This window comes from Acomys russatus, chromosome 22, assembly GCF_903995435.1.
Source record: "Acomys russatus chromosome 22, mAcoRus1.1, whole genome shotgun sequence".
NCBI lineage: Eukaryota > Metazoa > Chordata > Mammalia > Rodentia > Muridae > Acomys > Acomys russatus.
Window position 1 is genome coordinate 22,866,294 of NC_067158.1, and position 19,537 is coordinate 22,885,830.

The following is a 19,537-nucleotide window of genomic DNA, read 5'->3' on the forward strand; positions in this document are numbered from 1 at the left end:
GGCCAGGTTGTCTCCACCTTTGGATCAGCAAGCCACTAGGGAAGGCAGCAGCAACTGGGTGTGGCTTCTTCATGCAACCCATTAACTGCGGGGTTGCCAGAGGGGGAAACAGATTGTGTGTAAACTCAAGCCAAATTACTCACCAATTGTTCACTTGAAGGATGGTGAGTCCCGTGTCTTGTGCCAACTGCTTTTTCTGTTCTTCAGAAGGGTAAGGGTGCTGAAAGAGATCAAAAAAAGTATGTGTACAGCAGGCAGGGTTTATACCATTTTGTCAATAACCAAAGTGCCTAGTGAAGACTATAATTAAAGGTGAAAATGCTGAGCTGTGTCACTCTTATTAATAGAATACTACATCATCTAATTAATGGCAGTAAAAGACAAGCCAATTACAAAGATTAGTGAAGTGTATGGTGTCTATTTAGGAGAATTGCAGAGCCTTGATACTGAGTTTACCCTTTAACAAGTTCATCTGTCGCAAGGCTAGAAAGTTTAGCGTGATTTTCACTGTTTGATCAGGTTGACATGTGGCATGCACACACACACACACACAAATATATATATATATATATATATATATATTGCTATCTAAAAAATACCCCTGTGATTTAACATATTCTCAGTTGAGATCCCCAGTATTTAAGTGTGACACACTCTTTCCATAACACTGTACTCCTGAACTTAAATATTAAAACTGAGGTAGGTGTATCTTATTTAGGCCATTCTTGTTTCAAGTCTTGAGCAAAGCACCAGCAAGCAAAGCCCAACAAAAACTGGGGTTATATTCATTGTCAGTTTGGCAAGCTTTGGGGTCATTTATGGGATACACCTCTGCATGGGTGAGGGGCATTTCCAGAAAGGACTAGCAGAGGGGAGAACGCATCCTGAATTTGGCCAGTCCCATCCTTTGGACTAGGCCACTACACTGAACACAACGGGAGAAAGAGAAAGTTGCTGAGTGTCAGCATTTGGATGCCTCTGATTCTTGTGTGGAATAGCAGCCCTAGGCCCCCAGAGCTGTGCTTTCCCTCTGCAGCTTCCTCTCCATGACAGACTACTTCCCTTCAAAGCCTGAGACAAAACAAACCCTTGCCCCAAGTTGCTTTGCCATGCTTTGTTGTTGTTTTTCTTTTCTTTCTTCTTCTTCTTCTTCTTCTTCTTCTTCTTCTTCTTCTTCTTCTTCTTCTTCTTATTATTATTATTATTATTATTATTATTATTATTATTATTATTACTCACAGTGATGAGAAAAGCAACTAATACAGTTTGTTTCCAAATCTAAAGGTCAATATATGCTAGGGTACTGCATAAAGGCCAATAAAAAGTCAAAGGCCATGATATTTCACATACTAAGAACAAGCCCAGTACTATTCCTCCTGAGGAAGAGAATACAAAAAATATTGACTGTATACTTAAATAATGAAATGAGCTTGGAATTCTATTGAAATTTGTTTGTGGAACCATCTTCTGCTCAGTAATCAAGTGCATCTGAGGGCCAGCACACATTTCCAGAGAGCAGGTGAGCATGTGGTTTGTACCTATGGACACATTGGCTGCCTTGAAAGGTTGCTTTCCTATAAATTTTCCCCAGATAAAGTTGCTCTGATGATCAATCATCTATTCTTAGTCCCATTATGAATGAGAAAGGGCACTCTCAAGACTCAATTTAACTATGTGTGCCCAGGAAACTAAATTCTGCTATGTTGGGTGATAATTAACACATTTTTTAATCTCATTAATAATGTCTAGTCAGATGCTTAAGAAATTGTTAATGATCACATCAGTGCTTTTACACATAACTTTAAATATATCCTAGGTCTGTATACATCAGGTAGGCTTGTGGGATATAGTAAGTTTTTCTCTTAAGCATTGTCTTTGATTGCCACTTAATCAATAAAAACACAATTAGAATGAGGCTTTGCTTTCGTGGAGTTAGTACCTTTCTATAAAGAGCTCCAGGTATATTTCAGATAGGATGGTAATTAATCCCCATTAGATTCCTCTGAGTAACATGAATGGAACTACCATCCATCTTGTTTTGTAGGTGAGGAAGCCAGCCGGGGGAAGGGACAGCCAACACCAATAGTCCCTCCTTCTTTTCCAGAGTCTTGAGTCTTCACAACCCTCCATACTGCTTCCCTAAGCTGCAGAGCCAGCCACCAGGCCACCCAGCCTTTCAGAGCATTCCTCTCATCCAGGCACACTGTTCTCACTTCTGCTCTTCCAGAATCCAAGATTCTACACACTACACACAGATGTGCGCACACACACACACACACACACACACACACACACACACACACACACACACACACACACACCATATCACACCACAGGATGCATACACATCTTATCTCACATCAGTCTTTTCTTCAGTCCCTGATATCAAGCTGGGATTTTTGTTGTTGTTGTTGGTGGTGGTGGGTTTTTTTTTTGTTTGGTTGTTTTTTGTTTTGGGGGGTTTTGTTGTTGTTGTTTGTTTGTTTTTTGGTTTGTTTGTTTGTATTCTGTGCTTTCTTGTTAGGGTATCTCCTGACTCAAGTACTAGCTTGAAATTCTTTGCTTGATTATTCATCATCCTTAAAGTCCAAATAAGTATGTAATGGGAAATTAGCAACTGTCGTTTGAACAGAGACTATAACTGAGGTACTATACACAGATAGCACCTGATCATATTCAACACCAAAACGGATAAGAAGGCATCTTCCAGAGCCCATGGAGAGTGTAGGCATCCACATCAGTATTTTCTTTGCTTCAATCCTGAAAGCTGTGTTGAATCATGTGCTCAAACCATAATGAGCTAGGACCGCACTCAACATAAAACCAGGTATTGGAACCAGTACAGAACTAAATACCACCCAATATCCTGAGTTTAAAACATAATTCCTATTGTATAAAAGCATGCCACACAATTCTCATCAAATGAATCTCTCTTCTTACAGAGAACTGAATTATAATTTTATATATAGTAATTCTGTGTCTACACTAGTTGAAAAGTTATATAATACAAATGACTCTATTACAGCTTATAAAGGGTGTTGTCCTTACTAATTATAAGACTTTGAACATGAGCTACTTTTATAACCCTCAATTTTGTCGAATTTTGTTGCTCCTCTTTCTAAGATCCATTGAAGTTAAAGGCTTCTCAACTAGCACCTCTAAACAGTAGTGCCCAATAAGAATTAGATATTAGATTCTGAAATGTTCAATTTTCATTAAAAAAAAAAAAAAAAAAAAAACATTTCTTGGCAAGGAGAGACATAGAAGGCTTCTGTGACAATCTCTACCCTCCCCCACCCCACCCCTAAAGTAACAGACTCAAAAAGGAGCCATCAAAAAGAACTCTTAAACTTTCCACAATTGATGGCTTCTGGCTGGGGGGGGGGGGGCAGGTGGGAACAGTTCAGTTTTCTTTAAGGGGTAGGCTAGTGGATGTTGGACGGTGCTCCAGTGAGTATACGGACAACACAAATTGATCTTTCTTCTTTTTTCTCTTTTTTGTGTGTGTGTGGGGGGGGGGGGCGAGGGAGGAGGGGAAATGAATTTGATTGGGGTACATGATGTAAAATTCCCAAATGAAAATATTATGTAGAAAAAAAAATTTGTTTTCATTTTGTGTGTGTGTGTGTGTATGTGTAGATACATGTAGCAACATACATATAGAGCTCAGAGAACAACTTGCAGAATTGATTCTCTTCTTCTACCAAGTGGGGCCTAGAAACTAAATTCCTGTTAGCAAGAGTTGTTACCACTAATTGGCCCTCAAGCCCTCAATTCTTGACCACCTAGTCATCAGTGCTGTTTGAATATAAAATTATAAACATGCACTGCACATGTGGGCACTCTGGTCTACAACGTCTTCTTCAGTACTATTTACTCACAGTCTTACAGGTCCGGGGAAAGTTTCTTTCAATTATTATTTTCTTCTATAGAATTAATAAAACATGTGTCTAACCTCACTCTTCAGTACAACTGAGCTACAACATTTTTTTTTTTTTTTTTTTTGCCCTTGTCTTGTTGTCTGTTCTAATGCTTCAATCGGAGCCGGATGCAAAAATTAGTATTTGTGCCATTCACCCTTAGCTACTTCGAAAATTGAGAGTTGTCACAGCAATTTCCTTGTCTTGTGTTTTTTCAAGAGTATTTTTGCATGCTTGTTTGTGAGCAAGCTTTACATACGTTCTTATAAGACAAATGGAATTCACATTTTATTTATGCAAATGGTGTCAGAAAAATTCTCCTTGGATCATTAAAATTACCTGAATCATTACAGTTCCAAACAACTGTGATGCAGCCCTCAGAATTCCACAGCAAATATCACTTGTTTCTTCACATCATGCAGTTTCTGATTTCATAATTTAAACATCACAAAATGAGAAAGGTCTAGGGCTTTTTTCTTTTCCTCTGTCACTTTTCATGTGATCTGATTTTAAGTAATTGGAACAAACTGTGTCTAATTTCATGCAGCATAATTGCTAGGCAGCCCCAAGCTATAGACTCAGCACTCTGTCTCCATTAAGCAATTTTCAGCTCTTTGGGATATATTTTTTATGTAGATATGAATGAGCTTGGATAAAATTAAATGTCACAATAATTTGGATATTATTAATAAGGGATATGGTATGCCAAGCAGTGGGATGTATATATGTGTATATACATACATACATACATACATACATACATACATACATACATACATACATACATGCACACACATATATATCCCCTACTGCTTAGGGATATATATATATATATCTTGACTAAATTGAACATTCTAGGGAATGGTACCCAGGAACTTGGACACACTGGGATACTGGGATATCAGCAAATTCTTTGTCTATGATAGAAGAGCCAGATATTTTTCTTTCTTTTCATGGTTCTTGGCCTCGGTGTACCACAAACTCTCAATTCCTTTTTTTTTTTTTTTTTAACTATAATTGTCAAAAACCACATGAAAACTATGACTCCATGTAGCTGATACCAACTCCGCCAAAAATTCACAGGAACTTAGGCTTCTAAATATAAACCCCAGTAGTTTAAATATCTCAAATCCTATGAATCCTTATTACGTGCATTGTTTGTGGATAATATGAGTTAGGTCCTTGTAGACATAGAAAAAAAGTGGAATGACAAACAAACAACAAAACAAAATAAACCCAAACATCCAAAACCAAGTCGGGTGGTGGTGGTGGCGCACACCTTTAATCCCAGCACTCAGGAGGCAGAGGCAGGTGGACCGCTGTAAGTTCGAGGCCAGCCTGGTCCACAAAGTTAGTCCAGGACAGCCAAGGCTATACAGAGAAACCCTGTCTCAAAACAAACAAAACAAAACAAAAAACCAAAACCAAAATACCCTCCATGTGCCACAGGCAAGGCGTCTGTAAATGTGCACACCCACAGGGTGAATGAGGGCCACAACACACAAGGACAGAAGCCGTTCTGAAAGAGATCAAGAGCTATTCCTGAAAGGTGCCATTTTAGGGAGAAAAATGGGAAACTCATTCCAAGTCTTTGAAACTAGAGGCTTACGTTTCTTCTAGGCATTTTTCCTGACTTATTGCAGGCAAATGACGAGGACACTGGTTGAAGAAAGATCAGTGGGTTCTTGTGAAGCAAAGACTTATGGCACTGGCCTGACACACCAATGAACTTAATCACTTTGGGATATCAAAGTAAACTTGACCACCATCCAAAAGATGGTGAGGGAGACCTTGCTTCTGCTGTGTACATTAGCCTTGTGCCATTATCTCTTAAAAGCTTAATTATTTGCAAACAATTGATCAAGATGGGAATTTGAGAAAGGATATGCAAGGGCCACTGGGAGACCTGCAAAGCATTAGGAGAGCAAACGAAATTACCTCTAGATCCTACAATAAGAATTAACGATTGCAAAGGGAGAGCCAGGCAGTGCGGTAGCTACAAGGGCTCTGTCTGGAGTGCTTCCCATTTGATCTGCATTAACACCTCAGGAATGAGTGAAAGCCATAAAACAGTGATTATGTATGGGCAGGTCTGACCCTCCCTTCCACCACTCAGCCTGCACACTTGCATCAGTCTAGTTTCCCTGGGAAGAGATGAGATGCTGGACTCAGAGGTGCTACTGGTCACTTGTGAAGGATGGAACCCCGGCAACTGGGGAAAAACTCACAAAATCATCGTCACCATTTCCACAGTCAGCAGCCCGACTTCCACATCGTTTGCCATTCTCCGTCTGTTTCTAGATGCACAGAATAGCTCCTAATAATGACCTACTGTAGAGCGATTGTTTTACAGCTTTATCAAAGCACAAAATGATTCCTGGAGTATATGCCCCTGTGTAACTGCATTGAAGAATATCTGACCAAAAAAAAAAAAAAAAAAAAAAAAGCACTAAATATAGCTCATATTAAAGTTTATTCTGAAGTGTCATTTTTACTAGTCACAAGGAATAGAAGGTGACAGAAAGAAAATGGCAACTCTCTAAAGAAAATTTTTCTTAGTGCAATTCTACTTTTATTTATCGAGGTTGGCATGGAAGAACCTCCCATAGTGATGGCAGTTGCCTGGTATTTACGAGTTTACAATACCTCGGAAGAGAATTTATTTATTTAAACAATCAAGCAGCCTTTTCAGGATGAGCACCAATGGGGGAAAGACAGAAACTCTACAGTACACACAGATGGAAAATGTCCAGCCTTGTATCGTAACGATATCCTGGACCAAATGGGCTCCTTTCATCAAAATGTCCACCCCTGGCTGCAAATGTGAATGCCAAGACAGTGATGAACTTTATCTTATCTGCCCTGGTAACCAAGTTTCAATAATGTCCCCTCCCTCGCTGCCTTAGCCACTCAAACAGCACACTGTAATGGCAGCAGAAAATTTGAAAATAATCCTGTACAGAGCTCTCCGGTGAGATAATGGAAGGCTACACTGCCTCTTCTCAAGCCTCGGATTAGTAATTTCTTGTGACACAGAAGTGCCTCTATACGGAAACCACAAAACAGCTATAACAAAGCAATAGAGGTAGAAGCAATTTTCAAGCAAAATGTTACAGGCTATACTTTAAAAGGTATAGGAAGGGGTACCAGAGGGGTGGATCTAACAGGAGGAATTACGGTAACTGCCCAATCTCAGCCTTATCAAGGCAATGCTCTCTGGCCTGGATGAATGTGTTGGAAGAACAATTTCAGAACTTCTTTTATCCCTTTTCCACCAGCCTTGTGCCTCCTCCACAGCTAAGTTTAATGCATTAATATAACTTGACCTTGAGCTAAACTCTGGTATGTGATGGCAAGATACTCCCTTTAAAGCAAAAGAGGGAAACTACCATATGGCTTTTAACCATTAGATCTCTGTAGTATTTTAAAACTTCAGAGTTTTCTTTCTTTGCTGCTAAGGAACTAGGGATCTAAATTAAAATACCCAGGCATGTGTTTGAGTTCTAAGAAGGTAAGCAGAAATTTGCTCACCAAAAGAACTATATCTGGTTAACCTAATTTTTTTTTTTTTGCCTATAAAAATTTCTCTGACTTTAAATAAAATGGCAGCCATCCCCTGCCCCCCTCCATGCACTGACTATGAATAGCTTACACTGTGACAATTACATTGATCTAGGATACTTTTTTCTTAAAAAAAAAAAAAATCCATAGTGCTTCCCTATTGTCTTTCAGCTTTATGAATTAGTTTTACTGTTTCAGTGAATGCTTTTTTTGTCTGCTGACTGCACATTATCAAAGAGACACTTTGTGCCTTGCATTTACATTACAAAAGCAGGGCTCAGTGCGGTTGGAGAGCAGAGCCTGAATGCATAGCAGTCCTGCGTCCTCACACAGGCTGGAATCAAAAGGAAAGGAAGCAACAGTGGTCCTGGCTAAGAAGCCAAAAAATATTTGGAGCATCATCAATGAAGTTGTAAATTCTGACCTGTTTTCTTAATGTTCTATCAACATCGCCACGTCTGCCTGCTTGTCCAGACTAAATGTACCGTTCACTGTTTGGCGCTGGCTTTTTCTGAGCGTTAGTTGAGTCACCCTGTAGACAGTCTCTCTTGACATTTTGCCCATGTAGCAGTGCTATAACAAGTCACCAGTGGAGGTGTGTGGGTAGCAAAGTCACGTAAGAGAGTCTGAAGCTTTGATCTCAACACTTGAGATTGGTAGAAGAGTGGAAAGAAAGGAAAAACTTGGTTTCGCGCATTAACACAACCATATTTTTAAGACATAGCCAGGAAAACAGTTTCATTGCCAAGTATGAGGCCACTATTAAATGTTCTGCCTGCTTTGCCTAACTGATCCTTTAATTATTTTTTTTAAATATAAATTAGATGTAAAATAAAGTACTAAGAGATGGCATATTATGGGATTGGGATAACATCAGCCTTTGTCCTGTTATTTTTCTAATGATTGATTTGTTTTTATTTTATGTGCACTAGTGTTTTCCCTTCACACATGTCACCACGGAAGTGGAATTGTGATGGTTTTGAGCCTGTCCTGTGGGTTCTGGGAATTGAACCCAGGTCCTCTGGAAGAGCAGCCAGTACTCTTAACCTCGGAGCCATCTCCCCAGTCCCTTGTTATTTTTGTTACTTTTTTTCTACAGTCACTACAGTCTAGTATAATAAATTTTTTTCAATCTATTCCTCAGTAGCTATGGTGAAGAAGCACTTTTAAGTGCACACAGAATGGATAAGACGCACGAGTCCAAATTAGCAATGACGTATATACCTTCCTAAAAGTCAACATTACTGGAAAGTGCTAACATTATTTTGAATGGTTATGATTAATTACTATCCCCTATAATGTTGATTATCTCAGTAGGCAACCATGGGAACAGAAGGAGACCAAACAGACCAGATAGGGAGGATCTTGGAGGTGGATTGAATAAAAAGAGAATGCAAGTTTCACTTTTGGCTGTATCATCTCACCTAACAATAACAATGCATCTTCTTGTGCAGTCTCCATGGCCCCGTGAGTAGGGGCTGTGTGGTTAGCTACTCTTTGGGTAGGAATGCTGAAGCTTGGATAGGACCCAGAACTTGCCTGAAGGCTCCCAGTCACTTAGTGCTGGTGCACAGACCTGTCCTGAGTGTCTCCCACTTGGTTACATACTCAGTGACATTTTCCTTCCCATTTCCCCATTCCCTTCTGTGACCAAATATTATATATATTACAAGAGGGTGTGAAGAAAGTTATTCGTTGTGATGTACAGTGAGAAGACAGCTGCCATTTCTTCCCATACGACTTCCTCCCTAATATCTATCTGCACATTTCTCCATTCCTCTCTGGAAGCAAGTATTTTGGGCAAGGATGAAGGGTAAGACTTAGCTGAAGATGGAGTATAGGACTGTCTTGAGCATCCAGCTATAGAAACCTTATTAACTATAACATTGCAGAATTAATATGCAGTAGGTATAGCATGTATTATGGAAGGTAAGGATGTTCCCAGGTATTGTTGAAAATATTGTTGAAAATATTTTGTATATATATTTTCACAAGGAGATACAATGATTATACTCATTTTGTAGATAAGGAAATGAGTAAAGAAAGGATAAATCATTCTCAAATTGACATAGCTGGTAAGTAGTAATGCTTGGATTTGAAACTTGGTGATAACATTAAGTTGGAAATATTTGCTTCCACCCTATTTTTTATATGATGGATGCACATGATGGTGGCTTTTTATATATAAGAAAACTTTTATTCTAATAAGCATATGTATCTTTTATTGCTACAACTCAGTTCTGTTAATGGAACCAAAAGGCAATCTTAATATAAGATTTTTTAAAAACTGAATGGAAATTGCTATATCCATCATTTTATTTGTACTTGTAGCATTGTTTACATATGCAGGGATGGCAATGGGTTATACGCAAGAACATTCTTAGGATCCTAGAATCAAATGCCTGCTAATATATCCAACCACATTCTAATGCGTCTTAAATTCTCCACCTGGAAATAAATTGGCGTGTGTGTGTGTGTGTGTGTGTGTGTGTGTGTGTGCGTGTGTGTATGTCGGTGTGTGTCTGTGTGTGTCTGTGTGTGCGCGCGTGCGCATGTCTGTCTGTCTCTCTCTCTCTCTTTCTAATTAGGTGTCTTTCATTTCTTACATGATTCTTAATCAAATCAGAGTTAAACTACATTCAAAATCATTTCAAAGGAATAAGCCACTGATGAGAACACATGAGCGCTATTCCCATTCATGATATAATAAGCAAGTTTTGTGCCCAGTTAATATTTGGTATATGAATGAATGAAAGTTATTGAAGTTAGATACACCCAGAAACCTTTAACTGGCCTTTTGTTGCTGTTGCTGTTTTTTGCTCTCTTGCTGGCTGTGCTGGTACTCACTATGTAGACCAGCCTGACCTCGAACTCACAAAGATCCACCTGTCTCTGCCTTCTACATGCGTCAACTACTATGTTGGGTGTGTATCTAGTTTTTATTAGTAGATTTCCTGCAGATAAACATCAAGAAACCCGCTGTCCCACTTCAACACGTTTTCATTTCTCCGCTCAAATGCATCACTTCCAAAACTGTAAGTTCTGACCGTCTTAATTTCTGTTTCCATAGTCCTTACTCTGTTGGCATATGGGCACAAAACTGAATTTGTTTCTAAGTGAGTGGAGTTGGAGTTTTACCCCAGGACCCAGCTGCATTGTTAGATCATCTCCAACCCCTGGTCTCTCACATCCAGTCTAGGCTTGTTCATTGCAAACTCTATCTCCAAAGTGACGAAATTCAGTCTAAGGGGTACCCACAGCAGCACAGGACAGGAAACGCACAGAGGAAGTATTCTCCCTGGCCTTTTCCCAAGAACTGCACTTTAACAGACTCACAGAACAACAGCATAATGCACAAGCCATTTTTTCCAAAAGAAAGTTCATGATTGATTTATACGATGTACTCTAATAAACTGAGAACCTTTTTCACGCTCTCATCGCTGATCTCTGCTATTTCAGAGAGCATGCCCACTAAAAGGGACCCGTCACCAGCGGGAAGAACACTTTCCCACTTTAAAAAAGAGAAGCGAGAGGGTTTTGAAACTGCAAGAGAAAAGTCAAGGAGAATGAAATACTACCACATCAGCCTGGAATGAGTCCTCATTACTCCCTGTATGGATGCTTCTACCCAACATTAATTATTCAGAAAAAAAAAAAAAAACCCACCTCCTTGTGTAAAGAATAAAGTGTATGGGGCAAAACGGTACATTTGGCAAGGTGGTTGCTGGAGAAAGGCGGAGGCAGGGAGAGAGGGATGGAGAATTCGTGCTGTTTCCCAATATGACTCAAGACCCCGGGAACTGGTGCTCATTCTCTAGTGATGATTTTCCCACTTAAATTACAGTGATGGTGTAGCCCCATCTCATTAGAGATCATTGTCCCCAGTAGACAGTTGTGTTTATGGGGGACTCTGGCTGTTCCACCTGCTGATCAGGTTGCTATGTGATCAAGGCTGCATACAAACAGCAGACTTGAGCTTGCTGGACTGCAACTGATGAGCCCCGGCTAATTCAGGGGTGATTATGTAGTTTACTGGACCACTAAACCTCTTTAAGCTTGTAATTACTGCCTATTTGAGTAAAGAACATTCAAAAGCGATTCACTGCATCATGCCTGCCCCAGCTGGAAGCAGGCTGCCAGCAGTCTGTGGGGACATTAAAATCTACAGGGACGTGGATTGGAGCCCAGTTAGCAGACACTGCAAAGCAGGCCTCACAGCCAAGTATGCACACATTTCCCCTCACCTCTTTTGACCAGGCTTACCATTAAAGGTGCAATGAAAAACGAGAGAACATCCATAAAGATGACAAATACCGGAAGAGAATGGTGCAAACTACATTTTAATGATGAGCCCTCTTTGTAAAGCTAAAAATTAAAATATATTTTTTCACAATGAAAGTCTTAGCAGGAGGGAGGGAGAGAGAGAGAGAGAGAGAGAGAGAGAGAGAGAGAGAGAGAGAGAGAACAACTTGAGGAGGAAGAGCCTCCTTCTCCATTTCATCAGCTTCGGAGACTGTCCACCTATGTGGCTGTGTTTATCACCTTCAGTGGGAAATTTTCAGCCAGTGGCCTGACCTCTGAAATCACATGTGTAGAATTTTTGCAGTTAATGAATTAAAATGCCTGAATGAAAGGTACTTTCAAGAGCCAGGAACGATTTCTAGGGGGGAGAAAATCAGTATTTATCAATGGTCCCCTTTTCTGTTGCTCTCCCCTTAACAACCGCAGTTCTTTTGTGTAACAAAGTATACAACATGCTTTGCACTGCTGTAGTATAATTATAACTTGTCTCTAAGTAACAAAAAAAAAAAAAAAAAAAAAAAAAGACTGGAACTTAATGAGGGGGGATTAAGTTAATTTCTTTTTTTAGCTAACAGTTTCCTGTCTCTTAAAATGAAGACCTTGGTGAGTAAAATGTTCAAGGGGTCGGGGGTGGGGGGGTGGGGGGGTGGGGGGGAGAATTAAGCTTTTTATTTCATTGAAATCTCTACTTTGGAATACTGACACTAAAATATTAAATGATGTTTATTCTTTAAAAGTCTGTGAATTTGTATTAAGTAAAGCCACGGAAATTCCTCCCTGACTGCTACATCTCAACTGCACAGATCCAGGGGGCTTCGTAGTTATCTAGACATTTCTGCCATTAATATTCATTAGATGAGTCTGCTTGCATTTTTATAAGCTGCGAGAGAGGCAAAAGAAACAATCAGAATTCTTTAACACACGGACATTATCAATTCAACATATGCCAGGCAGCACCGAATACAGATCTGAAGTTTAGATTCAAATGCAATTTACCTTTACTGAGCCAAGTCTCACGGAAACTCTTTCCCTTTACACTGTGGCCTGAGCTATTTAATTATCTGTTATTCCCGTACCATACATGTCAGGTTTTCATTTCAGAGGACATTTTCCACCATACTTTGTTTAACAGCAAAAACCTTTCATTGCAATCAAACTAAAGAGAATTTTCCGTTAAGAAAAAGCAAACAAGCAACCTCTCTAAAAACTGTGTTTTAGTGCCAAGATCACCTTTGTCCTTCTGCATTGTCTTTCAAAAGCCCCTGCTGATGGGCACTTACTATCTGTCTCCATAGGTTACAGAAGAGAGAGGAGATGCTAAATTTCAGCAGATCCCTAGCATTTGTTTCTCAAATGCTGCCTTTTGAGTTACTCAGTCTAACTGGACTGGAAAATGCTAGCACAGACATTGGCTTACTTCTGCAAGGCTATCACAGGTCTTGTGGACTATCTTAGATGCGTGGAAGAAAGTGTTGGACTGATCATCAGCCAGATAATCAAGGAAGTCGGCAAAAATGATGATATTTAACTTAAAGGCTGCTCCTGGCCTCTTTTTAAAAAGATAATTCCTTGGCTTTTGAGTTCATGTGATCCCTGTATTTACACAAAACTTTATACTTGTAAAGTTTGGGTTTTTTTTAATCAATCTGAATCTCATGATTACCTAGTGTGTACCCAAAGTCATGTCATATTATTTCCACTGTAAAAGAGTTAAAAACAATACCCAGAGTGAGACCAGAGCTAGCGCAGAGGGTCTGTGGCTGGAGTGCCTCTCCTCAGCCTCTTCTTGCTAAGTCTAGCTCCTTTCATGCTCCACTGAAGCTCAAGGTTTACCTTGTTAATGACCAAGTAAAACTGCTGTAGCCGTACTGGCCAGAGCCAATTGTGAGGCAGTAAGTTCAACCTCCCGTTTGTTTGTTTGTTGCTCTTTGTTTTGTTTTGAGACAGGGTTTCTCTGTGTAGCCCTGGCTGTCCTGGAACAAGCTCTAGAGACCAGGCTGGCTTCTAACTCAGAGATCCGCCTGCCTCTGCTCACCCCCACCCCAAGTGCTGGATTTAAAGACATGGGCCACCAAGGCCCAGCTCCAGACTCCAATTTAATGTGTAAATGCGCATTGCTCTATGCTTGGGAGGAAGTAAATTAGACCCAAAGAAAGCAGAACAACTTTTAAAGGGGCTGATGTCATTCCCAACAAACTGTGCAACTCAGCTCACAGGTGATGCTGCAAAGTTGGCCAAGCAGCACCTGCCCTTTCTAAAATAGGACAGGGGAACCCTGTGTCTTTGCCCAGTGACTGCTTGGTGTGTTCCTCTTTGAAAGGATGAGACACAGCCTCGGTTTGTTTAATGCATCTTTCTCTGCTACCTCATTAGTGACATGAGTTGCTAATTACATATCCAGAAGGGCTAATTTCCCCTCTTCGTCAGTCACTTGCTGAGAAGACTTGGGCCCGGGTGTAAAAGCAGGAGAACGGTCATTACATCCAGGATGCTTCCGTGGTGTGGTTACACAGTTACAAACGGTGAGTTGAAAGGATAATACTTAAGAGACTCGATTTGGAGAGCTTCAATTAAGTGTATCACATTAGACAACCCAGATCTTCAGGCCTCGGAGTGGGCCATATGGTCTGTTAAAAAAAAAAACCTTTCAAACATTTGCTCACGTTTATTCTACATAAGAAAGGTTTTACCTAACACACCTCTCTCTCTCTCTCTCTCCTCCTCTCTCTCTCTCCTCTCTCTCTCTCTCTCTCCTCTCTCCCTCCTCTCTCCTCTCCTCTCTCTCTCTCTTTCTCTCTCTCTCTGTGTGTGTGTGTGTGTGTGTGTGTGTACATGCCACATGCATGGTGCCTGCAGAGTTCAGAAGGGGGCACCAGGTCCCCAGGAACTGAAGTTACAGATGGCTGTGAACCATGATGTGGGTGCTGGGAAAAACCTAGTCTTTTGCAAGAGCAACGGGAGCTGGGAGCTCTTAGCTGCTGAGCCATCTCTCCAGTCCCTGGTTATATGGTCTCAATGATATTACTGCAGTTCTCTGAGACTCACTCCCTCATTTACAAAACAAGGAAATGGTGGCAATGAAAGGAGTCTAAGCTATGAAAAGTACATTAAATATTATTCTTGATTTGCTAGGGAAGGATCTGATGGTGGTAAAGGCTTTTGGGTTTTAATAAGTTTTTTTATAAAAATAATTCTCTCTACCAGGACAAAGTCACTTCCGACTTTGGCCAGGGTAGGCTCTGAGGTCAGGCTGTCTGTGTGCTAATGTAGGTCCATACATAGAAGGATCCGGCTGGCTTTAGGACTTGCCATAGACATCAGGCAATGATTTGCACAAGAATCTCAGCCGGGCCTAGGGGCATTGGATAGATAGAAGACAAAAACAACTACATAGCGAGACCCTGTCTCAGAAAAGCAAAACAAACAAATAACAACGAACTGTGCAAAGTAAATGTGCATTCTCTACAAATGACTGCTGGTTCTGCAGGAAGGAAAATAGATACCTTTTCTATTCATTTTAGACTCACTCCTGACTCTTCTTGAATGCATTTGAGCTTCGCAGAGATACAGAAAGAAGTAATGTATTCTTACAAAAAAAAAGAATGTAAAAGAAAAATCCTGATAAGCTGACTTGTGTGAGAGGCAAGTAGATGTGGCTAGGCCTCAGACAGATGAGGCAGGACACTCCTGTGGCCTTTAGGAGTCACACACACATTCCTGTAAGTGCTTCCATTACCATCTGGGACCATCTGGTCTCTGGGGAAAGAGTCATTACTCAGGACCATTCAAGGCAGGAAGGCTGTTCTGGCTCCCTAGACTCGGGCCTTGAGAGCCTTTGCTTTTTGGTGGCCAGAAGTCAGAAGCGGCCATTCAACCACCTTCTTTGGCAAAGGAAAATGCCACATTTGGCAGAAAAATATGCTCTCAAGAAACAGGAACAGAAAATACTTTGGCCCAGGCTCCAGTGAAAAACTCGTCCTCGAATGCCAAGCAAACTCCATCACAATTAAAAACACACCTTTGGAAATGAAGGTTTTGGAATTATTTTAATCCCAATACATTTACAATATGAGCTCATCAGTGGCTATAATTAACACATTTGGATGCCTGGCTGGTGAGCAAATGTTGTCATTTGTTTTCTTTTCATTTTAGTCCTTTTAAGCAAAAATTTTTGTTATTGTTGATGTTGTTTTTAAAAGGTTCTGATAAATATATTTAAAAAACTAAAGATGGCATCCCCTGGATGGGGAGTCCTGGTGGCACTCAGAGGAAGGATAGCAGGCTACCAAGAAGAGATTTGATACCCTATGAGCATATACAGGAGGAGGAAGTCCCCTTCAGTCACAGTCATAGGAGAGGGGAGTAAGGGGAAAATGAGAGGGAGGGAGGAATGGGAGGATACAAGGGATGGGATAACCATTGAGATGTAATATGAATAAATTAATTTTTAAAAAGTAAAAAAAAGAAAAGAAAAGAAACCTAAAGATGGGCGCACGTGCGTGCGCGCACACACACACACACACACACACACACACACACACACACACACACACATACACGGGAGTGGGAAGGGAAGGAAGAGAAACAGAGACAAAAAGAGAGGAAAAAAAAAACTAAGGAGAAAAAATAGATATTGTGTCAAAGTTTCACATACTTGTAGCACAATTTGATTCTGTATCTCATATCAAAACTCCTCAAATTGTCCTTATTCTAAAATATAGGAGACCCTACCATTTTGATGATGCCAATGGTGAGCTCAGTTACCACGTGCATATGTTTTGTTTAATGGCTTCATTTCTTTTAATAACAAAGAGAAACTAGATTTTACAGACAAAAGCTCTGCCCTCTCTCCCCATGACTCCAGTGCAACTGGGATTTTTAAAAAATCTGTGGTGTGGGGCTGGAGAGATGGCTCAGTGGTTAAGAGCACTGAGCACTGACTGCTCTTCCATAGGACCCAGGTTCAGTTCCCAGCACTCACATGGCAGCTCACAACTGTCTGTAACTCCAAGATCTGACACCCTCACACCAACGCATGTAAACTTAAATTAAAAAAAAAACAAAAAACAAAAAAAAAATCTGTGGTGTTAACTAGTATGTAATAATAGACACTCTCAGGGCCCCCCTTTTAGATACGTTCTGCAGCATAAGCTCACACTGAGTAACTACCACCAGAGAATTCACCCCTGTTTTAGGAAGACCCAATGAGGGGTGAGTATTCCAGGGCCCCAACAATGGCTCCAGGAGTCTCCTCTCACCATGGATGGACAGTGATGTGTTGTTAACTGTGTCCATGCCAGAGCAACAGGCTCAGCTCACTAAAGATAACATCTCAAGGATAAGGACATAATTGCATAGATTTCTTTTCCCGTTGTTCAGAATTCTGCCTATGGTGTTTAGAATTTTGTGGAAGAAGAATTGAAAAAAATAAATAAATCACAGTTAGTAACTTCAGTTTAATTCTTGCTTGACTTCTTCACAATGCCACCTCTCTGTGGTGATCAGGAAACCAGAAACTCATCAAAGTGAAATTTCCATAGGAAGAAAGGACACACCACCTCAGAACCTCTCTAGCATCGTGACACCCCCATTTATTCAGAATATAGAGCTAGTAGTAGTAGTAGAAGAAGAAGAAGAAGAAGAAGAAGAAGAAGAAGAAGAAGAAGAAGAAGAAGAAGAAGAAGAAGAAGAAGAAGAAGTCCCCTACTGGAAATTCTAGTAAGAAAATAGCAAAAGTCTGCAATGCTATTTTTTGGTTTTATTTTTTACCAAAACCCAACCATGCAGGCCATGCAGAGTGAATTTTTGCAGATGCCATCTATGCTGAAGATGGCTGCCCCTGATCAATGGCCGCTGTCATCCTTGTCCTTCTGCGGCCAGGCCTGGGGACTGATCCTGGCACAAGGGCCTGCGTCCTTAGCCAATCAGCAGCTGGAAGGACACAGGCCCTGTCAGGTTGACATATCATTCTTTCAGCAGTGTCACTGAGTATTAATGGTCCATTATGTGTCCTAGAAATGACCGTCATTTTTATGCTTTTGTGTGACGCAGGGTGTGGCATTGTGGTAAGCTCAAAGACAAGGGAAGGAACGTTCAGGTCCCCAGCACTGCTGTGGCATTGCTGTGGAGCACCGACTGGCAAACCAATGTTTAATTCCCTTTCTGATAGATGTTTGAAGGACAACTGGGCCATTCACTCACTCACTCACTCACTGACTCATCCATTTTGCTTCGGCTACCCTGCATGCCAGCAGCCTTATCTATTTAGAGAGACTTCTGATGCCTCACCCCATGAGGCCACAGTCACATGGAGCCACCTGTCCTTTACATATGACAACAAACAGATCTTTGTGGGTAAGGTGTCTCTATTTCACGAAGCCAAGTGTATGTCATCGGCTCTCAGACCTCAACCACAATGGTAGAGTCTTCTGGAGGAATTGTCAAGACCAACTCAGTCTCAGCTTGTAAAGTTAGACAGAGAGCTAGCTGCCCACGCCCAGATTCCCCCTTCCTCAGTGCTCACGCTGAGCTTCAGAAACACACCTGGGATTGTGTGCATCATGCTACCCACAGGAGCTTAGATGTCTTCTAAATGTTGTTTGTGTTCTGTGTCCATTCTCCTTAAACACCCCCTTTCCTCTCAGACATTAAGGCAAGAAAAAAAAAAAATATCTGAACGAAGGGAAAACTCTCTGCACAGATGGCTGCATCTGGGTAGTTTTCACTGGACTCACACGCAAAGGTTATCCATAACAATTAGCAGACTCCTCACAGGACCAACACTGAGAGATAACATACAGCAGTTCCATGGCAACTTCCTACAAAAGGGAGATAAAGTCTGCAATGTGGTCCCAAGTTCATCACCTTAAGTTGCTCAGTGGATTTTCTCCATGGTGGTAATTTTTAAGGAGCAGAAAACAAAAGTGAACAAACGAAAACACCAACCTCAGAGCCATTATTTTCCTGTGGAAAAGTATTCAGTAAAAATTCAACCTTTTCACCATCAGTTTAACAGCGAAGAGAGTCCTGCTTGTTAGGAGTCCTGGGACATGGGGACATGGGGACATGGGGACATGGGGACATGGGCCGGTCATACTATTTCTCCACTGTATTCAACTGCTATAGGAAAGTCCTTTTATCTTTTGCGCCATTTCCTTTTTCTTTGTCCTGCCTACAACATTCCCAACCACCTGCTCCTAGGACTCTCTTCTCCTCCAGCTCCAATCCTGTTTCCCAAATGCTCACAGGTCCACCTTCATCTGTGAAGAGATCCAGGAGGGGAGCAGAGCCCTCTTCCGTTTCTCAGAAGCCCACCTTCCCTTCCCTCTCTCGGTTCCTACCTGCTGCTAGATGCGCCCTCTGAAATGCTGTGCCATCTTTGCATCCCTCACCCCAGTGTTCTAGTGATCTTCACCCTTCAGCCTGTCCCTCTTGTCCTTTACCTCTAAAGACCCCCTCCTCTAGTGCCAGATCAGACTATATAGTGACAAGCTACATGCAAACGCTAACAATTGCATGAAAACAGCCGGACTCAATTCCGTGCATAATTGTATTCAAATTTCCCCTCTCTAGAATATTAAGAAAGGAAAACCAGAGTGTGGTGTGGTGGCACGTGCTTATAATCTTAGTGTTTAGTAGGCTGAGGCAGGAAGACTGTGAGCTGTTCTGGGTAAGGCTAGCAGTCTGAGCTATATAGGGAGACCATGTCTCAGAACAAAAGCCAATAAAAACCTGGTTTGTTACCATTGCTTGAA

The 19,537-nt window shown here is 41.0% G+C and overlaps 1 protein-coding gene across 4 annotated transcripts in view; it reads right to left on the minus strand.

Moving 5' to 3' along the window:
- Positions 1-19,537, minus strand: part of Meis1 (Meis homeobox 1) — a 140,666-nt gene that overhangs the window by 23,450 nt on the left and 97,679 nt on the right. For all 4 annotated transcript variants that reach the window (XM_051165140.1, XM_051165139.1, XM_051165142.1 and 1 more), the window contains exon 9: positions 144-220. In XM_051165140.1, the coding sequence (XP_051021097.1) occupies positions 144-220 (77 nt within the window). The remainder of the gene's footprint in view (positions 1-143; positions 221-19,537) is intronic.